At 44.1% G+C, this 25713-nt stretch overlaps 1 protein-coding gene across 1 annotated transcript in view; it reads right to left on the minus strand.

Moving 5' to 3' along the window:
* NECAB1 (N-terminal EF-hand calcium binding protein 1) overlaps nucleotides 1-24968 on the minus strand; it is a 59075-nt gene extending 34107 nt beyond the window's left edge. The window contains exons 1-3 of the mRNA XM_066624399.1: nucleotides 24870-24968; nucleotides 21668-21692; nucleotides 12096-12204 (exon numbers count right to left, since the gene is read on the minus strand). Coding sequence (XP_066480496.1) covers nucleotides 12096-12204; nucleotides 21668-21692; nucleotides 24870-24968 — 233 coding nt within the window. The remainder of the gene's footprint in view (nucleotides 1-12095; nucleotides 12205-21667; nucleotides 21693-24869) is intronic.
* Nucleotides 24969-25713: the final 745 nt, after the last annotated feature.

Consider the following 25713-nt stretch of genomic DNA (forward strand, 5'->3'; position numbering starts at 1 on the left):
AAAATGTCAATAAACATCTGTGGCTGCTTGCGAGCTGCCACTTGAGCTGCCACTCTCTCAGTCCCCCCCCCCCAGGAGCAAGGAAGGTAGCCAGTGAGCGGCCAGAGACAGCAATCGACGCTTGCAGCTCCAGTAAAGAAGAAGCAACATTTTAAAATGCCACTTTTTTTGCTGGAGCTGAAAGTGGTGATTGTGGTCTCTGGCTGTTCACTCTCTTGCTCTGCCACCCTCTCAGTTGCCCCTCCCCCCAAAGCTAAGGGGGTGCAGCTGGCAAGCATCCAGAGACCATGATCACCGCTTTTGGCTCCAGCGAAAAAAGTGGAGTTTTCAAAAAGAGGCGCCTGGGAGCTCAGGTCCTGCCCTCCACCACAGTTTTGGAATCTGCAGTGTGTTAAATCTGTGGGTCCTGAATCTGCAGATAAGGATGATGGACTTGTTTTATCACAGTGGTCCATAATTCAGGGGCAAATCCATATCAGTTTCAGGGGAGAAATTCCATGCCTTTGGTGCAACTCTGCTGAAATGTTATTTCACAAGAATCCAAGAACTCTGCTTCCCAACTTAGTAGTTAGAGCTGAGGCAGAAGAACATGACTGGTTTGCAAAACAAAGACAGAACAAAAACAAGCCAAAGTTGAACTACGATAGAAACTCAGAAGTATTGCAACTGCTGGAGTCTAGTCAGCTTGCCTGCTGCAGGCAAAGAAACCCAGTAAGGCCTTGGCTCCCTGCATCATCGAAGGACTTCTGTCCAAAGGAGACACCACAGACAGTGCAGCCTAAAGTTTAACATACTGCCCAGAGTCCTCCTAGCCTAGGACGTCTGCTGGTAGCCAGTTGTTAGAGAGATGGACTCAGTTCCCAGAGACTCTGGTTCACATCCCTGTTCAGGCTCACAGGGTGACCCAGAGCCCATTGTGCTCTCTCAGCCTAATATACCTCATAGGATCTTTGTGGAGATAAAAGATGGACACTGTATCCAACACCCTGAGCTCTTTGATGGAAGGATGAGATGAAAATGGAATAACTAAGGTAATACTGGAGGGTCAGTCTGCTCCTGTTGAGAGATACAAAGTCTTACAGACCTGTATGTTTACCTCAGCTAAGCCACACTGCGGGAGAGGCAAGCTGGTCTTCAGTGTTGGAAACTTGAGTCAGGGACTCAAGTCATGAAAATGCGCATTTTTTGGTGACTCAGAGACTTGTGAGTTGTGTGTGTGGAGGACTGAAAAAGACTTTAGTCAGGGCACCCCTGATTCAGCACTCGTCCCCATGCATGCTAACTGAAGTCTGTCTGTGTCTGGGGGTGCCTGTTTACTGTTTTCACCACTTGGAAAACCTCATGGGCCAGCATTCTGATAGCAAGCAGCAGGGAGTTCCAACCGGGAGGCAGGAAAGGGTTAATGCGAACAGGAGCGGGGAGGAGGGACTGGACCACCACCACTTCCTATCTCTGATAGGAAGGAAGGAATGGATGATCATTGGACAAAGGGTGAGCATTCTCATATTTCCATTGACTGAGGGACGGCAGGAGGAGGAGCAACCCTCACTGAATGACTGGCTACATTGGGACTACTTGTGAATAGGGTTGCCAAGGATCAGGTTGTCCTGGTAAGCCTCCCAGCTGCTGCTTGTGACCCTCCTTCCTCTTACCACTTCTGTCCCTGTTCTCTCTCCTCCCACCCTGTTTACAGATGGAAGGAGGCAGCAAGGGAGTGCTCAAAGAGAACTCTGACACACACACAGTCTGGCAGCAGTCCCATTTTTTCTGCAGCTGGCTTTTTAAGGGGGGGGGTGACTTGACTTGAGTCCATTAGAGTCCAAGGGTGACTTGGAAAGTGCCCCTTATGACTCTTTTTTGAGTTGAATTGGGGGGCAGTGACTCGGCAACTTGAGTCAAGCCACACTGGGTTTTCCCAACACTACTGGTCTTCCTGACACACCTTTAGAACTCTGGCTTTTTGTTTGTCTGTCTCCTGCCACCTCCCTCCCACGTATTTGTCCACCCTCAGCCTGGACACCTAGCACATATTCCAGAAGAGGAGAAGCATTAGGTTTCCAGGAAACAGAAAAAAACCTGGAAGAGTCAGGAGAGAAGTATCGATGACAATGCTAGAAGTATAGACTACAATATCAACAGATACTGAGTAGATCAGCAGACTGTACAGAGCTCCACACAGATGAGTTAAACCAGGTCAGAATGCAATTGTATTTTGTTTCATCAGTTAATATTTGCCTTCCTGGTTCTATACAATCACTATTATGTAATCTGTTTGAAAAAGAAGGAGCAGGCTAGAGGGAGAAAGCTCAACTGGCTTTGAGCAGATGGTTATTTTGCACTTTCAGCAACATCCATTTGAAATGCAGAAGGTTTTCTACACCCTTCTGCACCAGCCTGACAAAGCGCAAATCACATCTGTATCAAGGGCCTTCTACAGCATTGAAATGAAACCCCGAACTGGCATATCACAGTTTAAAAATGAGGAAGGAGAGAAAATCCAATTGTGAGCTTCACTCTTTCAATTGGGTTCTTCCCGAGAGTTCAGGAATGAATACAAAACCCAGTTTTAACACCATCTTAATTTTGCTTTATTCTATAACCTTGTTGAACGTACTCCTGGCTCCCCCTTGGCCCCACTGCTGACACCATTTCCTCAATTATTCCATTATTTACAACAATACCTGTGGAAGTGCAGAAGAGGGTAACAAGAATAGTTGCATCTGGAATGTGTCTCAGATTGCTTACTCTCTATCTAATAACTCCTAATAAATGCTTTTCCATCAGAAACACATTTAAATTCCAGTGATGCCTGCGCTCTAGAACAAAAATACTGACAATTTTTAAAAAATGCACATGCAAACCATCCCTGAAATTATACTTTAGTCTTAGCCAAAGCCAATGATACAGCAGGCCATCAGTGTAGGTAGGATTCTTTGACTGTGAGACGAAGAGTGTGCCTTATTGCTCAAAAGGGTGGAAAACATTTCTAGAGAATGACAGAACTGACATCCCCACTTAAGAAAATGCTGGAGAAAAGCTGCTGAAGGGCATACAAAATTTCCCAAGGGATCACCCCATAAAATGATTTTGCTCCTTGCTACAGACTAACTAATTGCCATATTTGGAACAGAAAAAAAATAATCCCTCCCAGTTAGGTTTGTTTGTGACTTGGCAGCCAGAAATTCTGCAGTGAGTAAATTGGTAGCTGGGAAAGCAAATATGAAACATCTAAATAAGAGCAGTTTAATAGGTTTAAACTTAAATTATTTCACAATGTTAATAAAATTAACATTGGGCATCTGTTCCAGCAGAGGAAAGGCAGGAATTTTTTTTAAAATAAATAAAATAAATAAAATCAAACTTAAAAATAAGTTCCAAGTGTTCAGCAGTCATCGTCGGGCTTTTCCACTCACTGGGCAGAACAAAGGATGTTGGGAACAGTTTTATTTCTTATTAAGTAATTGGCCAAAGCCTGCAGGTTTCTCCTAATACCTTGCTAAATTAAAAGTTTTGTTTTTTTAAAATTGAAGTTGAAACTTCAGGGGCAGCACCTGGAATGTCGCTGAGAGTCAGGTCAACACCTGCTCTGCCTCTATAGAGTTAGGCCTGGATTTTGGATAGTTGTTCTTCATTTGTCTTCTAGTCAATGCCATTTTCAGTTGTGTGCGGCTCTGCTCACCATCTTGAATCACCTGTTGTTTCTGCAAAGATACCAAGCAGCGACTCCATTTTCTCTGGATAAGATGCTGCTACTTGTGCCGTACCAACTCAAGTGGCAGCCTGTGATCAGGCTGCCTACCTGGTTAAGCTGAACACATGACAGCCCATATGTAGACAAATGCCACTGTTTCTATGTCTGTCTTGAGAAACCTGGCATTTTTTCTACCTACTATCCTAATGAGAACTTGAAAGGAGCACAACATGACTATACCAGAGAGGCATGGTAGGCATACCATTTTTAAATTTGAAAATTCCAAATCTTCTCACAGATTAACATTCACTAAATCTGGATTCACAAATTTCCTACTGTTCCACGACTGGTGGAGACATGTACCCTCATCAATATTTAGAAAAAAATTATGGACAGGGGAGGCCTTTGGGTTTTGCCATTACTATTATCAATACCAATATGTTTCATTTTCTAGCTTGTCTGGAAATGGTTAGAATTTAGGCATATTCATCCATCACATGTGTACAGGAAACCAGCATTTGCAGCATACTACCTTACCAGTTCATAAAAATAACAGGTAGCATTTTCACTTTTTATTTTCAGGGTCTCTGTTTCTTTCACAGCTGCACAACCAGCAAAAACTCATCAGGCAAATGTTTTCACAGCATGGAGATGTAGCTCCAGCATCAGATCAGTTCACACATGGACAGGAAAATTACTGCCTGTTGTGCAGCAACCCTAAAAAGGGACTAGTGCAGGGATGAGACTACATGAACGGCTTATATTAGAGAGACTGGAAATAATCGTGGGTTGGGGGGAGAGGGGAGAATTTCTGTCCATGTCAGCCCACTTATTGTACTGTGCTACAATATATGTGTTGGAGAAGTTAGTCAAACCATGTTGCCAACTGTTTTCTAGCAGTGCTCCTGTGCCTTTTATTGCTGTAGAACTAGCAAAAATACAAAACACACAGATTTTCCCCATCACGCCACCTGTCCTGCCAGAAGAAAAATGGTTAATGAATCCTTTTTTGGCTATTTCCCTTCAATAGAGAATTGAGCTAAGCTCTCAAGGTAAAGCCCCAAAGTGATATCTCTACTTGGTCCCCTGCACAAGTCTTCTGTTCACAGGCTCAGTAACATGCTGTGATGAGGGCATGGAAAGAAGGTGTCTGAGGCTGTGACCTTTTTTATTCATCTTATCCTTTTTATTTTGCCAGCCACCTGGCTGGCAATGCTTTTTCTAGCATGAAGATAAAGCAGCTGAAAGAGCTTCACTTACTTTCTGCATTTCAGGTTCCTGTTAAAAGCTCAAAAACACAGCCAGTAAAAAAAGGGCGACACTTTGAGAGTTGCATCAAATTTAATAATGTCACAGGAACCACTGAGTGATGCTTGAGACACTCACAAGTCCATTTTGCATGCCTTACTCCGCTGCTGGCGAAAGAACAACTCTTTCAACCAACCCTAGCTAAAACTGTTTATCTGATCTTCGTGTCTCTTTCTAAAGCCAGACTTGAACTGCTTCTAGTTGTGTCGCCTCCAAACTTTGAAGAGCATGACGTTCTATAAAGAGAGTTGCTTCACCATTAAGGGCCATTCAGCTTTTTAATTAAATCCCTGGTCACCCATCAGGCCTTGTTTTGAGCAGAACTATAACAATAGGCCCATTCATACTAATCAAAACAGCCCAACTAATTACACTCTAGCCAATTCAGACAAAACTGTAACTGAATCTATACAAGTGGCATAGCTAAGGAGGTGCAGGGTGTAGCAGTTGCACCAGGCAACAAGCTTTAGGAGGGCAACCACCTGAGCTTGACACTAGTGGCCAAAATTGTGAAAACCTTGATATTTTAAAATAATACCATCATATTATATACCATTCAATGAGGAATTTAATGCAGAATGCGATGAAACAAACCATGTCAAAATATCTCTCAAGTTATAATCAAATAACCAGAAAATAAAAACTGCATTCTGTAACAAAAACTGGATTTTCTTAACTCAAAACTGCCCAATAGACGGATTGTTCCAAGAGCCAACTAGGTGTTTTTATGATACAGCAGGAAACCAATTAGGTGTTACTATGGGGGGGGGGGGAAGCCTGGGGCATCAGAATAAGTGGATTTTCCCCATTTTCACTTTTTAAAAAACTCACGCATGACATCACTTCTGGGGCATCATTTTGAGCTTGGCACTGGTCTACACCATCATTAGCTAAGCCACTGAGCCATGGTTACAGCACTCACCAACAAGCCACAACCTTGACACCACTGACATGCTCATAACCCTATTCCACTCTCCCTGCAGAGACAGAGAAGTAGCATATGCTGCCTTTGGGGAGAGCAGAGCCACACAGTCTGGCACAGTAGAAGTCCACAGTTACAGTTTTACCTGAACAGGGCTTATTGCTAGCTACATCCTGGGAAGTTCTTTGCCTTGAGGGAAGGAATTTGGATGCCATGCAACAAAACAGCAACCATTATGGATATTTTGCATATTTTGCTCTGCACCTCTGGAAAAATCCTAATTGATTACCTCTACATCCAGCTGAAAAGTTATCAAACAGGATTCCTTCCGGCCTACTAAAATTGCATAATGCGCTGGTTCTCAAACTTTTAGCACTGGGACCCACTTTTTAGAATGAGAATCTGTCAGGACCTACCAGAAATGATGTCATGACCGGAAGTGACATCAGGTAGGAAAACTTTTAACAATCCTAGGCTGCAATCCTACCCACTCAGGAGTAAGCCCCATTTACTATCATTGTTAAAAGAATACATAGTAGCCTGTTAAAAGTACAGATCTGTCACATTTCCCCAAATGCAGTCACATACCATGGGAGCATCAAGTCTAATATATTAAAAATAAAATATTGAAATGAATGGGGACCCACCTGAAATTGGCTTGCAACCCATCTAGTGGGTCCTGACCCACAATTTGAGAAACACTGGCATAATGCATTCCTTGCACCACATATACAGTGGCTGAGGCTGTTGCATACAACTATAAAGACCCATTGCTAGGGCTCTGATCCAAACTGTAGTCTTCTCTGGGTCTCTTTTTTGTTATGTTACCAAAACAATACCCTGCTGTTTCAAAATGCAGGGGGGGGGGAGGAGTGGAAGCCGCAGCTGGTATTAATCAGTGTAGTCAATCTAGCTTGAGAAAGGTAAACTGCAGACTTGTTGCAGGGCCAGTTTACACCAGCTGAGCCCAGTGCCACTAATTGGAATTTTAAATCCTCTTAAAATTGAATTGTTTCATTGCACTAGAGGAAAAATGCAAAGCTGCTTTCCTGGTTTGCATATTCTTGTTTTAGCCTTCAGCTGGGTTAAATACCAAAAAATTATTGGCTGGGGAGGTCATTTGGCAACTGATTCTCCCTAGAGAAGTAGTGAATTAAGTTATACAGGTGCTCCAGATATTAAGAGCCCAATCCTGAGCACAGTTTGCACAGTCGCAAATGTACTGTAAGGTGCTTTTGCGGGTAATCACATGTTTGCAGGACTCACCGCCGGGCTCCTGCCCGTGCTAGCCCAGCGCTGGTAGGGACCAGGACCAGCAAGCTGCAGAATGGTAGGCGGGGATGGGGGCGGGAGGAGGCATTCCAGGGAGGGGGCAGGCCAGTGGAGGGAGGTGGGGGGGCAGTGGGAGGAGGATCTGCGGAGCTCTGCTCTGCAGGATCCAGGGTGCTCGTGTAGGGCTGCGTGCCCTACACAAGCACCTTTTCCTTACCTAAGTGAGTAGCTCCACTGCAGGGCTGCTTGCTTTACTCAGGGGAAGGGGACGAATGTCCCCTTCTCCCGAGGTGCCTCCCATGGTAGCGTGGGAGGTGCTGGATTTGGTGGCAGCCCTCCTTGGTGCCGCCGAGCCTGGGCACCCCGGGCAGCTCAGGATTGGGCTGCCTGTCAGCCATTACATCTTCCTCTCAACTTGTGAGAGCTTCCTCCCCAGAAGAGGAGCCCTTGCTTTAGTTTACCCCTTTCCAACAAGTGATTTTTGTGCTTTTAGCAGTTGCATGAAATGCAGGCATTTAACTATCCCAGCATTGGAATGCAATCATTGGGCATAGCCACTCCTATTGTGTCTCAGTCAGGAAGTAATAGCAATCCCAGGGCCCAATCCTATCCAATTTTCCAGCACCGGTGCAGCTGCAATGCAGCCCCAAGGTAAGGGAACAAATGTTCCCATACTTAAGGAGGCCTCTGTGACTGCTGCCCCACCACAAGATGCAGTGCGTGCCTCATCGGCACAGCTACCCCGGCACTGGAAAACTGGATAGGATTGGGCCCCCAGTTGGTTGGAAAAAGAGGAGAGGAAATGATGCCTGCTATTGTTAATACCATTTAATGCATCTTAATCCATAAGTAAGACTCACTGAGTTCAGTGGGCTTATTCTCAAGTGAGCATATAGATTTATAGTGGTAACGTGCAGAGTGCTTTACAATCTTTACAGCTGCAATCTAGGCTGCAACCTACAGGTCTAAGGCTGCAATCCTATACACACATGTAGGGGTAAGTCCAATTGAATTCAATGGGGCTTGCTTCTGAGTAGTCATGCCTACAACTCAACACAAGAAATCCCTGCTGGATCAGTCCAATGGCCCATCTAGGTCAGTGTTCTGTTACCCTGTGCACTGTGAGTTCGTTATGATAATATTTTACAGGCTGAGGATTATTTAATTACTTACTAGATTTATTTACTAGATTTCTAGGACACTTTCCCTAGAAAATAAAGTAGTTTGCAAAACAAACAGAATTTAAAATAAGACAATTTAAAATACAAATTATTGGCTAACCAACAGCAATTTGCCCAAAGTGACCCTTTTGAGACTGACAGCCCAATCCTATCCACACTTTCCTGGGAGCAGGGCCTCTGAAAGGAATTTTATCAGGGGTTACAAAGTTTCTTTTGGGCCCATTCCTAAAGGGGGAGGGGGACAATGGCAGCAGGCAGAACGGGAGGGGGGGCAAAACAGGGCAGGGGGAGGGTGCTGACAGCCAGAATAGTCTTTGGAGCCCAGCTCTATCAGGCTTCTTGATGCAGAGCCCAGGCCTACCCGACCATGCAGCATTGGCAGCTAGATAAAGTAATATGGAAAAGCAAACACACTCCAGAGTCTCTCTAAAACCTTTGAAATATAGAAAATCCATTGCAGAAAAGCAGCTCCTTTGTATTTAGGTTCACACTAGAATGGACAGTGTGCTGTGTGCACCAAAATGAACATCTGCAGCAGCTGTAGCCATGCACCTGGGTCCCTGCACTTAAACCAACATCTCCTGACCCAAGCACAGTAATCTAGCCATAAGTACTGCCTCCTTGAGCTTAGAGCTACCAGGGGTTTCTAGGAACTTGTGCTATAGTCCTGCCAAAAGTCATTAATCTAGGGGCCCATATGTCCAGAATCCCCTTCATTAAAGCAAAGTAAAGCCATGGAAGGAGGTTTACCATATGAAAGGTTTTCTAGAAATTCTAGACAACATTCTTGTGATTAGTATCCTCCTGCTCTACTCCTGCTGAGGTATGTGGTGATGAAGTTGGCACTTTATAGCCTACCTTTTTATTCATGTGAAACTATTATTTTCAGCAGGACAATACACATAATAGCATATTTTGAATTTTGGATAAATAAATAGCCAGCCGTGATTGGGCTGGAACAAGGAAAAAGGGTGGCAGTGACTTCCAATTGAGAACTAGGACTGCTCAGCAGGAATGGCCCACACAAGACCACACTCTCAGTAACTGACCTTAAATAAAAATTTGAACATTGTAGGGGACTGTCTTATTTCTTCCTTTTTTTCTTTGAAAATATTTTGCCTTTGAGTTTTATAAGAAAGGTGTGATAACGTATCACCAGGGGTGCTTTATTTCTGTTGACATATGAAGTTGCATTAATGCAAGCTGAGTGAATGCAAGCTGTAATCAAATGAAGGGGAGCAAAATGCACAATGTTAAAAATAATGTCTTAATGGCCTTGCTAGCACACCAAGCAAGTTTGAACACGTTGAAAACAGTAATACAAGAGCTACTGTGGACATGATTGCCCAACATACAACTGTGTGGCACCCTGTGCAAATAATAGGCCCCTAAAGTATATAATTTTACTACATTGTCCTGGCAATTGCATGGCTCATTAAAGAGTTACCTGTTGGAAGGGCTTTCTGGAAAGGGATCAGATTGGTTATGTATAAGAAATCCACCCAGATCTCAGACTGTAATGGAAATGCGCAAGATCCTTTGAGGAGATAGGGCGTGATGTCCACAGTGGCCCCTTGCTCTGACAAGTCTGGGAATCAGGGCCTTAGATTACAGTGCATGTGCTGCACAGCTGCAGCCACTTGAAGGCAACAGGGCCCTCAGGGATAAATGTAGCACCTGGAGGAAGAAAAAGGGTGTGGGTGTAGAAAGAAGGAGGTTTGAGAGACTGACAGCCCAATCCTGAGCTGCCCAGGTGCCCAGGCTCAGCGGCATTGAGGAGAGCTGCCGCCAAATCCTGCACCTCCTGTGCTACTGCGGGAGGTTCCTCCGGAGAAGGGGATGTTGTCCCCTTCCCCTGAATAATGTGAGCAGCCCCGCAATGGTAAAGGTGCTTGTGTAGGCCGCACAGCCGTCTCCGAGCTCTATGAATCCCCCTCCCATCCCTCCCCCAGGCATGCCTCCCGTCCACCCCTTCCCCACATCACACCTCCCCGGCACGCCTCCCACCCGCCCTCTCTCCGCCCCTGCCGGCCTCCCCCCTCCCCGGAATGCTTCCTCCATGCCCCCGTTCACACCCCCGCCTCCCGTTCCATAGCTTTGTGGTCCGGGAGACTGCTGAGCCACAGGAGCTGGGCGACCACCCGGTACTAGCCCAGCACCAGCCGGCGCTGGGTTAGCTCAGGCAGGAGCCCGGTGGTGAGCCCTGCGAACATTCCTTATGGCACGTTTGCGACTGTGGTTGGCGGCATGGAGCTGTGCTGCCGACCACAGGATTGGGCTCTGAGAGAGTAGAAGGAAGGGGCTTGGAGGAAAGAGGACTGGCTGACTGATGAACTGAATGGAGACTTTGGGAGACTGCTGAAACAGAGACAATTGGGTGGTGGAGAGCTGAGGGGGTGCTGCTATACCCAGAAGAGCTGCTGCTTTGAGAACCAGGACCCTCCAGTCCCACAGGCAAATTACCTACTGGTTACCTTCCTGTTGGTGCTGGGGCTCAGTAGTAGTTTGGTATGCTGTCAGAGATACCCATGTTTTGAGCCAGGGGAACTAATTAGTTTAAAGTGGTATAAACTTGGTATAAACTTATACCAAGTTCTCTAGACCAAGTTTGGAAAGAGAATCTGGCAAAAAACAGGCCCTTTCAAAAGACTAGGCTGTCCTCATTCTAGTGGAATGGGCCAGGATTCTGACAAGTGAAGCTCTTCCCCAGGAGCGGTTGACTAGATGAAGACAGTATTCAGGAATCTTAGCATACTTAAAAAATTACAGGTGGGCCCTCAGTATTGGTTCCAGGACACCCCCCCCCCATGGATATAAAAACCCACATATAATCAAATCTGCAGGAGGGGTCCATTAGAGGACATCCAGAAGTAACCAAAAATGTCTTCTGGTTGCATCTGGAGGTGTTCTGAGGTGCACAGAGGTCACATGCAGCCCCAGTGCATCTCAGAAGGCCTCCTAGAGGCTTCTGAGGAGTACTTCTGGTTTTTTGTCAAACATTTCTGGTTGCATCTGGGAGGTTTGGTGAGGCCCTCCAGATACAGGGCAGGATCCGCAGTAAGTCAATCGATGGGCCCCAAATTCGTGGATAAGGAGGCCCCACCTGTAGTGTCTTTAGGATTTCTCTTGAGTGTAGGAACTACAGTCCTAGAAAATATCCACCATAATAGGTAGTATCCCCTTCATCAAGGGAAACTTTTCTCTCCTTCCTATGAAACTTATCTTCTTGAGCAAAAACTAGCGGTGAAGAACAATGGAGCAAATTGTCTCAAAAGAAGTCATAAACACAGGCATAGAGGGGAATAAGTTACTATCGGGTTCAAGAAGGGAGTGGAACTCATGGAGAATGGATGACCCATGCTTGGCCTGTAACATCTTTGCTCAGAAACACCCTAAGCAGTGACCATTAGATAAGTGGGCAAATCCATGGAACTTCATCTGACATGATGTTGACTGGCACTGCCCATTGACGCATCTAGTTCAGTGCTAACTGGCAGCTACTCTCCAGGTTTTCAGAGAGGGGTCTTTCCCAGCCCTTCCTGGAGATGCCAGAGGTTGACCTTGGGCCCTTTTTATGTGTACATCATGTACTCCGCCAGTGTGCTGCAGTCTCGCCTACAAAGCAACTTTTCAAATTAACAGTTTTATGAAGTACGTTCACATTGCCTTTAAAGCACGAATTTCTACATCTTTGGTTTATTTTTAACTAGATACTACCCACTCTGTATTGTGTGTGTCAATAGTGTGGAATAGTTCATGCAGCTCTTTTCTGCTCAGGATTCCGTCAGCAAAGTAAGCTTTGAATTCATCGAAGGACAATTTGCCATCATCTGAAATCAAAGAAGTGGAGGGAGAATTAGTTACATATAAGGTGTCTTTCCCCCCCCTCCCCCGCTTCAACAGAGTTGATTTTAAAATAGTGTATTTTAACAAACAATCATCATGGGTCAAAGCTTTTCCTATTTTCAGACCTTGACATAAAATTGAAATCTCATTGTCAAACAGCTAACTGTACTGCTAATGATAGATACAATGAGTTTTATTACCAGATAACTTAATGGAACCAGTTTAGAGAATAACCTTGTAAAAGAATCAAGCATGGGGGATCTGAAATGAGGGATCTCATTGGCATGAGGGGTGTAACCAGTCAAGGGTCCAGGAACAGAGGTGAGATGTGGACTTACTTATCCACATTGGCATAAAATACTTACAGTGCGTAAGTATTTTATTCCAACCTGCGTGTTTCCTTCTCTTGCTTCAGCTGTTTCACTTGTTGCAGCTCTACCTACCTACGTATCTGGTCTCACTCCTGCATTCATTCCATACAGACTGGTCTATTGCAATGCTGTCTACGTAGGACTGCCTTTAAAAACAGTTAAACTACAGTTTGTCACAAAATAGATGATGCATTTTAAAAATGAGAAACAAGTTTCTAGGATTCAAGGGCACAAACGTAGTCTGGAAACTGTAAGGGCAATGTCCAGGAACATCTCAGAAGAATATAGGAGGCAGATAAGAGTTTGAGGGGTCATGAAGCAGCATTTTAGGGCCCTAATGCAGAGGTTCTCACACATTTAGCAGTGGGACCCACTTGTTTAGAATGAGAATCTATCAGGACCCACTGGAAGTAATGTCATGACCAGAAATGACATCATCATGCAGGAAAATTTTTAACAATCCTAGGCTGCAATCCTATCCACACTTACCCAGGAGTAGGTCCCATTGACTGTCATTGTTAAAAGAACATAGATACTCGTAGTAGCTTGTTAAAAGTACAGGTCTGTAACATTTCCCCAAATGCAATCACTTACCATGGCAGCATTTAGTCTAATATATTAAAAATAAAATATTGAAATGAATGGAGACCCACCTGAAATTGGCTCAAGTCCCACCTAGTGTGTCCCAACCCATAGTTTGAGAAATGATGCCCTAGTGCTAGGCTTTGACCAAATTCTGAAACAGACTGAAGCTGGAACAGTCAGATACACACATACAACTGCCCTGCTTATATCATCCCTGATATACAGTTTCTTCCATGAAACTACAACAGAGAAAATTCCTGTTTTGTATTCCTCCATCTTACTAAAAGTAAGTACTCCATCTTACTAAAGGTTCACTGTTTGGCATGGGTTAATATGAAGATGGATGATTCATGAAAGAGAAACCTTTTCGAAATCACACTTCTTCAGCCAAATGAAGCTAACCAAATAAGGTATCATTTCCCTTGGCAACAAGGCCTTTGAGAAATTATTTCACCAACCTTCCTGATCTTACATACCTTTTCTAAAGTGTCTCATTAGCATTTTCTCAAGTAGTCATAGAAACCTGTTTTGAGCTGGGCCTGTTTTCCCACTGGAAAATAAAGTGAGCTGTGAAATGTAATTTTTGTTTTATGTGAGAAAGGTATTTATCTTTGATAGCTTATCTATCAAACACAGTGTGCTTGCAACTGTATGGGAATGACATAGGCAGGAGCTGCAGTCTGTCAGATCCTACCCGTGTTATAATAAAGTGTGGTGTGAGTCTCTCCCAACTCTGTCCTCTGGGTTTCAGAATATTGTAGCCAAGACTTCAGGGACATGGACTTGTGGTAGTCTGTCATGATTCTGCCCTGCTTCGTTGTTCTGCCCAGCTGTGGCCAAGTTTCAACTGATGGTTCCTGAAGCTAAGGAGTTGAGACAGGATTGGGATTCTGTTGGCATACTACCCAATAGTCTCCTTTCCTGAGCTGGCTCAGGTGCTCTTGGATGTGATGTTGGAATTTGGTCCTGGCAGATGTTAATGTTGCACACCAGGTTCCAGGTAATGGTTTGGCTCAAGATTTCATAGCTGCCATGAGAACCGTGAGCCAACTCAAGTCATATCTGCTCCCATGCATTAGGGCTTGGCAAACTCTGGACTTGGTTTTTTTAGTCTCTGGTGACTGGTGATTAGTTAGTGGAGGAACTTAATATCACTTTGTCATTATGGGCAGATCACTGATGTATCTGTGCAGAGTTGGCCAGTGGAGCTTTTTCAAGTGGTTTGGGGCCTATTACATCTGAGCCCGCTGGAGGATGAGGTGAACTCCATAGACGCCCACTGTGACCAATTTGTGAAACATTCTGCAGATAAAATGTTTCATAACCATCACAACTTATATGCTAACTTACTTAGTTCTAATGCTGTTCCCAGTTCAACTGCTTGTTCTGTAATGTGGGATTCTTTTCAGCTTGTTCAGCCTAAGAATATGGACAGGATTCTTGGAAGTGTGTGGTTTCCCTTCCTGACTCATAAAAGCAGGGGGGGGGGGGATTGGCTTAATGGATGGGAAGGGAGACTAGTTAGTCATTGATTGAGGGGGACTGTTCGATCCTGTCTAAAAACAGGATCACTTTTGGAAAAACTACTCCAAAAGCGTACTTAAACAGGAGAAAGTTTCATTGAACACAGTGGGACTTCCCATGTGAGTCCCATGTGAATTACACATCACATGGTGTACACCAGTGGTTCTCAAACCTTTTAGCACTGGAACCCACTTTTTAGAATGATAATATGTTGGAACCCACCAGAAGTGATGTCATGGCTGAAAGTGACATCATCAAGCAGGAAAATTTTTAACACCCCATATGACAAAAATCAATTAAGTAAATTAAAAGTTTACAATAAGTGTAAGTTTTAAAATTTATTTAAAATAAAGAAGAACCCTCCTATCCCTCCCAAGCAGTTGCTTATCTAAAAAAAAATTCCCCAAATATCCCAAAGGCTGCAATCTTATCCACTCTTACTCAGGAGTAAGCCCCATTGACTTGATGGTTAAAAGCATATACATAGTTGCCTGTTAAAAGAACAGATCTGTAACATTCCCCAAATACAGTCACATATTATGGTAAAATCAAGTCTAATATATTAAAAATAAAATACACATTGAAATGAATGGAGGCCCACCTGGAAATGTTTTATCACCCACCTAGTGGGTCCAGACCCATAGTTTGAGAAACACACTGTAGTGTACACAGTGCCAGTTTGCTCTCTTTCAGTTACAGAACTTTGAATGCTGATCAAGAAATGAGAATGAGTAATCAGCTTCAGGGCCTTCCAGTTCTGTCTCTGCAATAGGCAGAGTTGTCAGGGCTGCGAAGTGCATCCTTAAAAACAGCAATAGTACCTAGGATTTGTAGAAACTTTAAGGGTGTGTAAAGTGAAAGAGAGAGAAAAATAGAAAGTCATAAAACTACAGTGTGGAAGAGAGAAACTAAAAATGATAATACTGTATATTAACTTAAGTGGTAATGGAAGAAGTCTGACCAAGCAGGGAAACGATGGGGTGAACTCACAGCACAGTTCACAAATGATCTGTCATAGGAACTACAGTTGTTTAGTATGGGCACTATATCATGCAAAGAATAGCTGGGAAGTATAGCATCCATTCCAGTAACTATAAGCTAGGGCCTAAGCCTTGTGTACTACCTACCAGCAGATATCGTAAAAAGCTAAGACATTAAAATGAACACTGTTTTCCTATTTCGTCTTCCAGATTGAGAATTCACTATTGGAAAGTAGCAATCAATTATAGTACACAAACATATGTAAAAATTTTTGGGTGCTTGCACATGACAAGCCAAGATACAGAATTCACGACTGCCTTATTCCCTTTCTGAAGTGCCTTCCCACCTCCATTTTTCCAATGCTTGTCTAAATGGAAGGATAGTTTGTGAAGTTAAGCTGAGGCATCGCTAATGCAAATTCAAAGTCTAACCAGCACCCAACTTGTTGATATTGTACAAGTTTATCTGGCTGAGGAAACGCTGGTCTTACGAAACCACTTGCCCAGAACTAATTTAAGTATGATCCTTTAAAACTGGTTGCTAATTACAACTACATTTTTAGTAGTCTTACAACCCAATCCTATACATTTCTACTCAGCGGGTAAGCCACATTGTGTTAAATCAGACTTACTCCCAGGTAAGTGTCTGGGGGTCAAAGGTCACCCTGTCTCATATGGGATTGCAGCGTTAGGACCAAATCCTATCCAAGTTTCTAGCACTGATGCAGTTGCAATGCTGCCCTGAGGTAAGGGAACAAACATTCCCTTACTTTGACGAGGCCTCCATGCAATAATGTAGCTAGCGGGGAAGGTGACACCACTAGTGACCAAAATTGCTAAAATTGCAATTGTTAGGAATAACATCATGTTATATACCATTTGATGTGTAATTTACAGCAGAAAGCAATGAAACAAACCAGAGTGAAATATTTCTATTCTATCAAAAATGATGGCCAAAAAACCAGAAAACAAAACTGCAACTGTCTTACTAACAAAAAGTGCAATTTCCTTAACTCAGAATGGACCAATGTGACTGATTGTTCAAAGAGCCAATGAGATGTTATTATGACACATCATGTAACCAATAAGGTGTTAACAAGGTGACACCCTGTAGGGATGACACCAGGGGTGGATCCAGTGTTTGTGTATTTGGGGGACCAAACCAACTTCTCTCCTAAGTAAATAAACTAACAACCAACCCAGTTAGAAAATTGATCAGAATTAACATTATCTCTTTCTTCCTTGCACCTTTAGGGGAAATTTCCTACACATTCTCTACTCATTTAGGAGCAATTTCCAAATATCCTCTTTTTGCTGCATAAGCCCAGGGAAAGTAAGCGATTACACTGCCCATGTTTACATAGTAAAAGAAACAGCATCAAAAGCTACTAAGCAATCTCCAGGAAGTAAAACAAATGCACTTTGAAAGCAACTCTTTAATACACTGGAGAAATTACCGACAGAGTTCAGCTATTGTAAAATGGCTGCTGATGAAGCACACAATGTGTTAGTGAGGGCTGTTTTCTGAGTGCTGTCACAGAAGGCAGCAGTGCTGGGGTGCTTCACCCCACCAGTGCTGATAAGCCAATGGGGGTGTGTGGGGTGGACAGAACAGGGAGATCAGTATCTCTAATCCTTTACACCAGCAGTTCCCAAGCTCCTCAGAAGTTTGGGAACTGGGGTAAGTCTTTGCAGGGGAGGGGGAAAGCAGTGACTCGATCCCCAGGATTGTGCTGCTGTTGGAGAAGGAAGAGGGGGTTTAAACTACCAACTGCTGCACCAGCCTCCAGGGGGTGCAGGGAGCCCCGCAGAGCTCTCTGCAGAGCTCCCCAAGCCTTGGAAAATAAACAAATCATGATCATGATTGCGACCCACTTCTGGTTTTGTGATCATAGGTCAGAAGTGAGTCATGATTGCAATTTTTATACATTCCAAGGCTTGGGGAGTCCTGCGGAGGGCTCTGCGGGGCTCTCTGCACCCTTGAAGGCCAGTGCTGTGATTGGTAATTTGAAACCCCCCATCCCTCCTTGGCAAGCAGTGCAACCCTGTGGATTGCATCACTGCCCTCCCCCTCCCCTGCCTCTTAAGGGGCCGGAGGCAGGGCTTCTTAGGCTGAGGCCCCAGTTTGAGAACCTCAGCTATACACACACGGGAGTAAATCCCATTAAATTAAATGGGGCTTGCTTCTGAGTATACATGCATAGGTTCACATAGTTAGTGCACCAGTATAACAGTTTTAAAAAGCAAAGAGAAAGCTGACATTTAGTTATGACCAGTTTGAGGGTTCCTGCCATGGAGAAGACACCTTTTCTGTCATCTCACCATGGAGTACCATTGGAAACAGAGTCATGAGAAGGGTCTTAATGCATCTGAGACAACAGGTCAGCAATGAGTCTGCTCCTATTATTCCTTTAATTCTGCAGAGCCATTAAACAAATCTTCATATCGCAATTGCCCAGAAGTTACATCCATGTAGCTTCAGACTAGCTGTTTTTCTCTGATGGTCACAGTAGTTTCCCCCTGAACAATATAGGCTATAATGATATCATTTAGTTCAACAGTCTCTGCTCTGGCATTTTTCAGTTGTTAATTATTGCGTTTTGAGCATTTGCCTTGAGGATGTTATTAGAAGGAAATGTAAACACCAGACAGGTGTTTCTTCACAGTACCTAATTTCTAGTTTCACTCCATTAATTCTGTTCTATCATGACCTTAAAAAAATAAACATTTTTTTTCCAGCTCAGGACCAGATGTACTTTGAGAACAAAACTGGAAGGACAAACGGAATATAGCTAACTCACAGCCCAATCCTAAGCTGACTACAGCTGGTGTGAAGATGCATGCACTGTTGTAAATGTGCTGTAAGGCACATTGTGGCAGTACAGAGGATCCTGGCGCTAGCAGACAGGGCTGTGCCAGTCTGTTGGTGCCAGTCACAGACCAGCATCCACTGGAAGGTGCTCTGTGGGCTGGTGAAGGGATGGGGAAGGTCAGAAAGGAGGTGGAATGGATTGTAACAGGGCAGTGGAGGGCGGGGAAGGAAACAGATCAGGCCCGGGAGGGAGGGCGGAAACAGTGGCAGAAGCTACTGTTGTATCCTCTCCCCCTCCCCAGGCCTGATTTCTTGACAGGGACTACTCGGACTTGCACCAGTGATTTTGGTGGCACAAGCCTAAGTAGCCCCATAGCGGCTGCTGGGGAATACCCTGGGGGAGGAAACAGATGTCCTCTTCCCTTGGGGAGACCTCCAACAGCTATATTCACACTAGATACAGTGAAGTTTTCACCAGTGCTGCTGCATCATAGTGCAGGACTTTGGTTAGGATTGGACTGTTACTCAGGCCATTGATACATCTAGCACAGTATATTCTTCTCTGACTTAGTATAGCTCCATCTCTGGCACCTGATAGTCTTGAAGCAGAGATTGGATCCTGGCACTTCTATGTGCAAATCATGTGCTTTACCACTAAATCCATGCCCCAAGCAGTGGCATAGCTAAGGGGGTGCAAGGGGTAGTAGATTCACCGGGCATCAAGCTTTAGGGGGGCAACCAGTTGAGCTTGACACTAGTGACCAAAATTGTGAAAATCTTGGTATGTATGAATAATATCATCATGTTATATATCATTGGAAAGGTAATTTAATGCAGAGTGCAGTGAAACAAACTGCACTGGAATATCTGTATTCTATCAAAAGTTATGGCCAATTAACCAGAAAATGAAAACACAACTGCCTTATGGAACAAAACGTGGATTTGCTTAACTCCAAACTGACCTATAAGACTGATTGTTCTGAGTGCCAATGAGATGTTGTTATGATACAGCATGGAACCAATAACTTTTTATTTATTTACTTAATTAAATTTGACTTTATCATGCGGGGGGCTACAAAATCTTCTTTGACCCTGGGTGGCAGATATATGCCTTAGCTACGCCACTGACTGGGGGGAAGCAGCAGAGCAAGTGGGTGGTGAGCTGCTGGGGGGAGGAGGTGGGTTCCTCCAAATTTTCACTTTTTAAAAAGCCTGGGTGTGGCATCATTTCCAGTTGTGACATCACTTCTGGGGCAACATTTTGAGCTTGGTACCGGGCTACACGATCATTAGCTACGCCACTGGCCCCAAGGGCAGATTTCAAGGGTAATATTAATTATCCTTAGAATGCACTTTTCATCTTCAGGTTATGCATATATAGAGTTTTCTAGTTTGCCAATAAAAACAACTCTATTTCATTTTTTTAAAAATGGTACCTTAAGTTACAGTCCATTGAGTCCATCAGCCCAAGCCTATGCATGTCTACTCAGATGTAAGTCCCATTATGGTCACTGGGTCTTACTCCCAGGAAAGTGTGTTTAGGATTGCAGCCTGAATCCTCTCTCTTATGGTTCTCAGAGACACAGTGTCATAAACAATGACTGAAACAAAGAACGTTAGGAGAGGTGCATCTACTACTGGAGCATTACAAACTTTTGCTCTTATGTGAGAAGGTGTACATAGGATCTGACTGACTGCTGTTGTCCAGAGCCAGGAAAGAAGTCAACCCCTGGTCAGACTGGCTATCTATTTGGAGAGATGTGTCCCAGGGTTGCAGGCAGGAATTTACAGAGCAAATTAGAAAAATGAAAAAGGTCTCTGAACAGAATGTATAGTGAGATAAATGAGCAAAAATGGCTCTATCATACCACCTTCAATTCTTTGAAACTTATTGTCTATCTTTCTACCCACTATATACCACAAACAATATTGGAAAAACGGTTTACCTATGATGTTACAAGCTGTTTGCAATCTCACATGGCAAGCTGCCTATGGAGATAATAACACCATCAAAGTTTGGAAAGATACCTATTCAGGCTGTTTTGGATATGGTAAACACGCTTTCAACCGCAGAATTGTATATCCAAATACATGGATTTTCTGCAGCACAATTATGGGCAAAGAAGCCGTGTGCACATGAAATTTCAGAACTCACAAGAGCTTCCCCATTTATTTCAATGGAGATGGCACTTCCACTCATGCATCCTTTGACCTAATACGATTGTGTCCAGCTAGTCCTGTTCTACCAGCCTAACATGCAGGTGTTCCACATGTGCAACCTGGAGCTTTGAATTAAAATGATGAAGTACAAAAGACTGAAATTCCTACAGTTAAAGGATGCAAACAATTAGCCATCAACAACCTACAGAGAAATGTACACAATCCAGATCACTGTGTGCTACTAGCATAGCAGAAAGGTGATTTGATTTCAAAGCAAATAGGGCCACATAGACCCTATAAAAGAGGGGGGGGGGAAAGAACAAAAAACTGAACTATAATGGTACAATCCTATGTATGTGTGTACTGAGAACTAAGGACCCAATTCTGAGCTTCCTCAGTGCTGTTGCTGAGTGCTAGCACTGGTGTTGGGTGCGGTAAATGTGCCTTGTAACGAGTTATGGTACCCAGGGAGTAGGAAGCACTGGCTCTGGGCCCAAGCCAGTCAGGCACGGAGCCCAGCACCAGCAGGAGGAGAGTGTGCCACTGCTGAAGGTAAGTGAGACCCCTGGGTGGCAGTGTGGCTTCTAGCAGGTGTGGGAGGGCAGAATGAGGGCAGGGGGACAGTGGTTCGGGCTGAGGAACTGGCCCAGGAGGGGGCTGGGACTGGTGGAGCCCCACTGAAAAGCCTGACATGGAGTCTCAAGTGTGTGCTGGCAAAACAGCGGGTGCAGACTTGAGAAGACCCATTGAGGGGCTTGGGGGACTTTCCCCGGGGGAAGGGGATGAAAGCCTTTTCCCATGAGGAGACTCCCAGCAGCTTCCCAGCACCTGCTGGATATAGCAGTAGCCACTTTGGCTGCCACTGCTCCAGTAGGTGTTGGGAATCTTAGGATTGGGTTGTAAGTTCCATTGTATTCAGTGGGGCTTACTCCCAGGAAAGTGTGGATAGGATTACAGCAAAATTATCCCTTAATGTTTTAATTCAATGAAAATAAAGACAAACAATTGGACTTACTGTTTTTGTCTGCTCTTCTAAGTATCTAAAAATAAATAAATAATTCCAATAAGGATTCAATAGATGAAATTTTTATATTTTATAAAAAAAAAAAAGCTTTTCCCAAACTCACTGATGCGGATAAGAAAAACTTGATGTGAATTGTTTAAGTGTCACACCTAAAAGCTGAATTCAGTGGCAGTTTTGTTGCAAATATTTTCCAGCTCATATTAAAAACTTAATGAGATCTATATTTTTGTCTGAACATGAGCACTGAACATGAGACAGAACCAATTAAACACACATTTTTGGAATTTCAGTTGAATGAATCAATGTGTCAGTCATATTCTTAAAAAAAACAACCCAAATTTATTGGAGGAATTATGTAGGAAGGCTGAATGTTTGGTTAGAATGGGCTAGGTACTGCAAACCTTATGTGTGTCTTTTCCAAGGCAAGATATGGTTGCATCCAAGGCAAGATTCATTTGCATCTTTTTAGATTGTGAGCCCTTTTGGGACAGGGAGCCATTTAGTTATTTGATTTTTCTCTGTAAACCGCTTTGTGAACTTTTAGTTGAAAAGCGGAATATAAATATTAATAATAATAATATTCCCCTGGGGGCTGGGGATAAGAATAGGCCCTCGGTTTGGCTGTACTTGTCATAAGAGGCGACTAAACAGCCACCGGGTAGATGGGACTCGTCAGCCTGGGAAGGCAGCTCATCTGAGAGAAGGAAAACTCTGATCCCAAACCTCCACTGCCTTGTGGCTACATCCAGTTAAGGAAAAGGCTTCAGGAGTCAACCTCGAGGCAAAATCAGGAGCCAGAGTCCCTGAGGCAGTTCATGGCTGAACACAGTCACGTTCTGGCAACTCCTGCGACACCGCTGGAACCAACCGTATTGGCCTCTGCCTTTCCATTGGACCATTTCAGCAACGTGGAGAGGGGGGATTTGCTGCATGGGTAACAGCCTATCCTCCATACCTACTTTACCCAGGCTTCGCGCACTGGAGAGGACACTCTGTTCCAGAACCACCATTCAGAGCGTGACACCATAGTCTTCCGAGACTGAAGGATGCCAACTCAATAATAATAATAATAATAATTAATAATTAATATGGTCTGATCCAAATCATGCTTTACTTTATTGTTAAATGCAGTCAGTTCTCTTTATACGCAAACTCACTATCTGTGAATTTGCATATCTGCAAGGGGCAGAATTGTTACTGACCTCTCATTATCTGTATCTCTCTTCTCATTATCCACTATGCAGAGACTTTCCGGAGGCTGCAGGAACCTTCAGAATGGCACCACAACTAACCACAACAGTGGAAGCTTCTGTTGGTCATTTTAAAATGGTCCACACTGCTCATGGTCACCATTGAAGGGCCCTGCAGCCTCTGGAAGGTCTCTTCAGCATTTAGAGATATTTTGGCACTTCCTGTTGCACTCTGCTGGCTTCCTGAGGGTCTCTGCTGGATTATTGTGATGGCAGGTATCCCTTCCCCCACAGTGTACCCCTTGCACCTAACCCCATTGATCCCATAGGATCAATGGTTTGTAATGTGTGAATTTGCTATCTGCTAGGGTTTTCAGGAACCTAACCCTAGCAGATGACGAGAACTGACTATATTGTCAAATTGCTCTACAAACCAGTGAAATATTTGGATTTTACCTGAATTAACATATAGTTGCCCACTTAATAAAGCCTATAAACTATGCTCAATTACAGCTTTCCTTACGCTTTCCATGGCAATCCATTAATGTCAGATACTCGCATGTGTCTCCAGGAACAAGTGATCTAATAAATAGCTTGAAGGTTAGAAAGTCTGTGTGTATGTGTGTTTTACTGGAGGATATGACCGGACGATGGAAAATAAACCATAACATAATAAGTAATAACAAAAAGAATATATTGTGTCACACAGTTTACATTTTTGTTTGATTTTCCTTCCGTTTTCATTTCAAATACTGACATGCTCTGTGGATGAGGGAAAATCATTTCTTTTATGTAAAAGAAACATTTTTTTTTTTACATTTCACTGCAATCAAAGCTTCAAAAATAAAAGACTTTTTTTTTTTTACATGTGCATCAAAGTCTTACTTCCGAAACTGTGCAACTATCCTGCTAATGCTTAACCCTGTAATAAAGCTTAATCTGAAAGGAAATGATGCATTGGGTAAATGTTTGCTCTGATGCTCATCTAGGCTGTTCCAGAAGTCTACACTCTGGATTTTGCTAGATTTTTCTAGATTCTGTAGCAATTAAGAGCCCAAACCTATGCATGCTTACTCAGAAGAAAGTCCCATTATAGTCTATGGAGCTTAGGAAACTATGGATAGGATTGCAGCCTAAGTCACAACTGGGCACTAAAACAACTGTTTTACTCCCCTTCCTTAAAAAATCATTTTTCCCCCCTTCAAATTATATCCTATTGATGTCAGTGGGATCAAGCCACAAGTGATGTAGAAGATCTATGATTGTATATCCAGATGTTTTATTAAAATTTTAAAACCAGCACAGGGGCCTCCAAATTTTATCTAAGTAGTAATGTAAGGAGAGGGAGTATTTAACCCTTTCTCATGTACCATTTTTCCCCAATCAACACCACCACCACCCTTCTACCAGCCCCAAGGAGGAAAATACAGGTAGATATAGCACTTGTGGAAAAGCACCACACCTGTGCTGTGTGCCACCTGTATCAGGAAAATGGATCTCATTTTTTGGGCCGGGGGGGGGGGGGGGGTTAGTTACCTCTTTAATAATCTCTAAAGCTTTTAAGTCATTTCTGCCCAACTTTGCGTATACGTAACAGGGATCAAATGTGTACACCTATGGGCTGGGCAGAAAAGGGGTTAAGGTTAAATTGTTCAGGAAAAATGTTGTGATCTCCTTAGGTTTGCTTCCTCCCTCCCAAGCGGGACTCCGGTGCCTTAAATAGTTGCCTGCTAGGCAGCAATTCAACAGGTGCAACCCCCCTTCACAGCCTCAAGATGCTCTTGTGGAATTTTTGACTGACATGTAGCTGTTCAAAGCACAGGACTTCTGCTCTTCCCCCACCCACCCACCCACCCAACAGTAGTGCTTCCTCTCTCTGCTCCTTGGCAGGAGAAAAAGATGGTCAAACTTTCCCAGTGCAAAAGAAGCTGCACCCATCAAAGATCAGAAGATGCTGAAACTCGGGGTGGGGGGGGGAAGGTGCATGGGGGCGATGGACTTACATCGAGGAAGATGGAGAGCCCTTTGGTCATGGTCGAAGCAGAGCGGGAATCCTCGGAGGCGTGGGGGGAGGAAGGAGACGTCTCCAGCCCACCATCCATGCTGCTGGCTGCGTTGGCTGTGACTGTGGCTGGATGGGATGGGAGGCGGATGATGCTCGCTCGCTCCGCCCTCTCTGGATGGAAGGTGCCTCTCGCCTCGCGTCAGTTTCTTGTCCATTTCAGGCATGCCCACCGCGTTGGGCAACCAGATTGTCCTCTAGGCAAGTGGCAGCCCAGGAGGCTGCAGCTCCCCTGATTGGCTGTTCTCTCCTTTCAGAAAACCTCGGTTTCTTGCACAGACACCAAGATCCTGACTTTTCTTCTCTGCTGAGCAAACATCCCCCCACACCTTTAAAAGGAGATAGTGGAACTAGGAAAGGTGCAGAAGAGAGCTACCAAAATGATTCCTGGACTGGGGCAGCTCCCTTATGAGGAAAGGCTGCAGCTTGAGTCTAGAAAAGAGGCACTTGGGGGGGGACGGGACGTGACTGAAACATGCAGGGGATCGATAGAAGGATGCTCTTTTCCCTCTCACACAACACCAGAACCAGGGGACATCCACTAAAATTGAGGGTTGGGAGAGTTAGAACAGACAAAAGGAAATATTTCTTTTCCCAGCGTGTAGTTAGTCTGTGGAACTCCTTGCCACAGGATGTGGTGATGGCATCCAGCCTAGATGCCTTTAAAAGGGGATTGGACAGATTTCTGGAGGAAAACTCCATCACAGGTTACAAGCCACAATGGATATGTACAGTCTGAGATTAGCTGGTCACTCATTATGAGGGCCGGGTAGGAATTTTTGTCT

The sequence above is a fragment of the Tiliqua scincoides genome, chromosome 4 (assembly GCF_035046505.1).
Source record: "Tiliqua scincoides isolate rTilSci1 chromosome 4, rTilSci1.hap2, whole genome shotgun sequence".
Lineage (NCBI taxonomy): Eukaryota > Metazoa > Chordata > Lepidosauria > Squamata > Scincidae > Tiliqua > Tiliqua scincoides.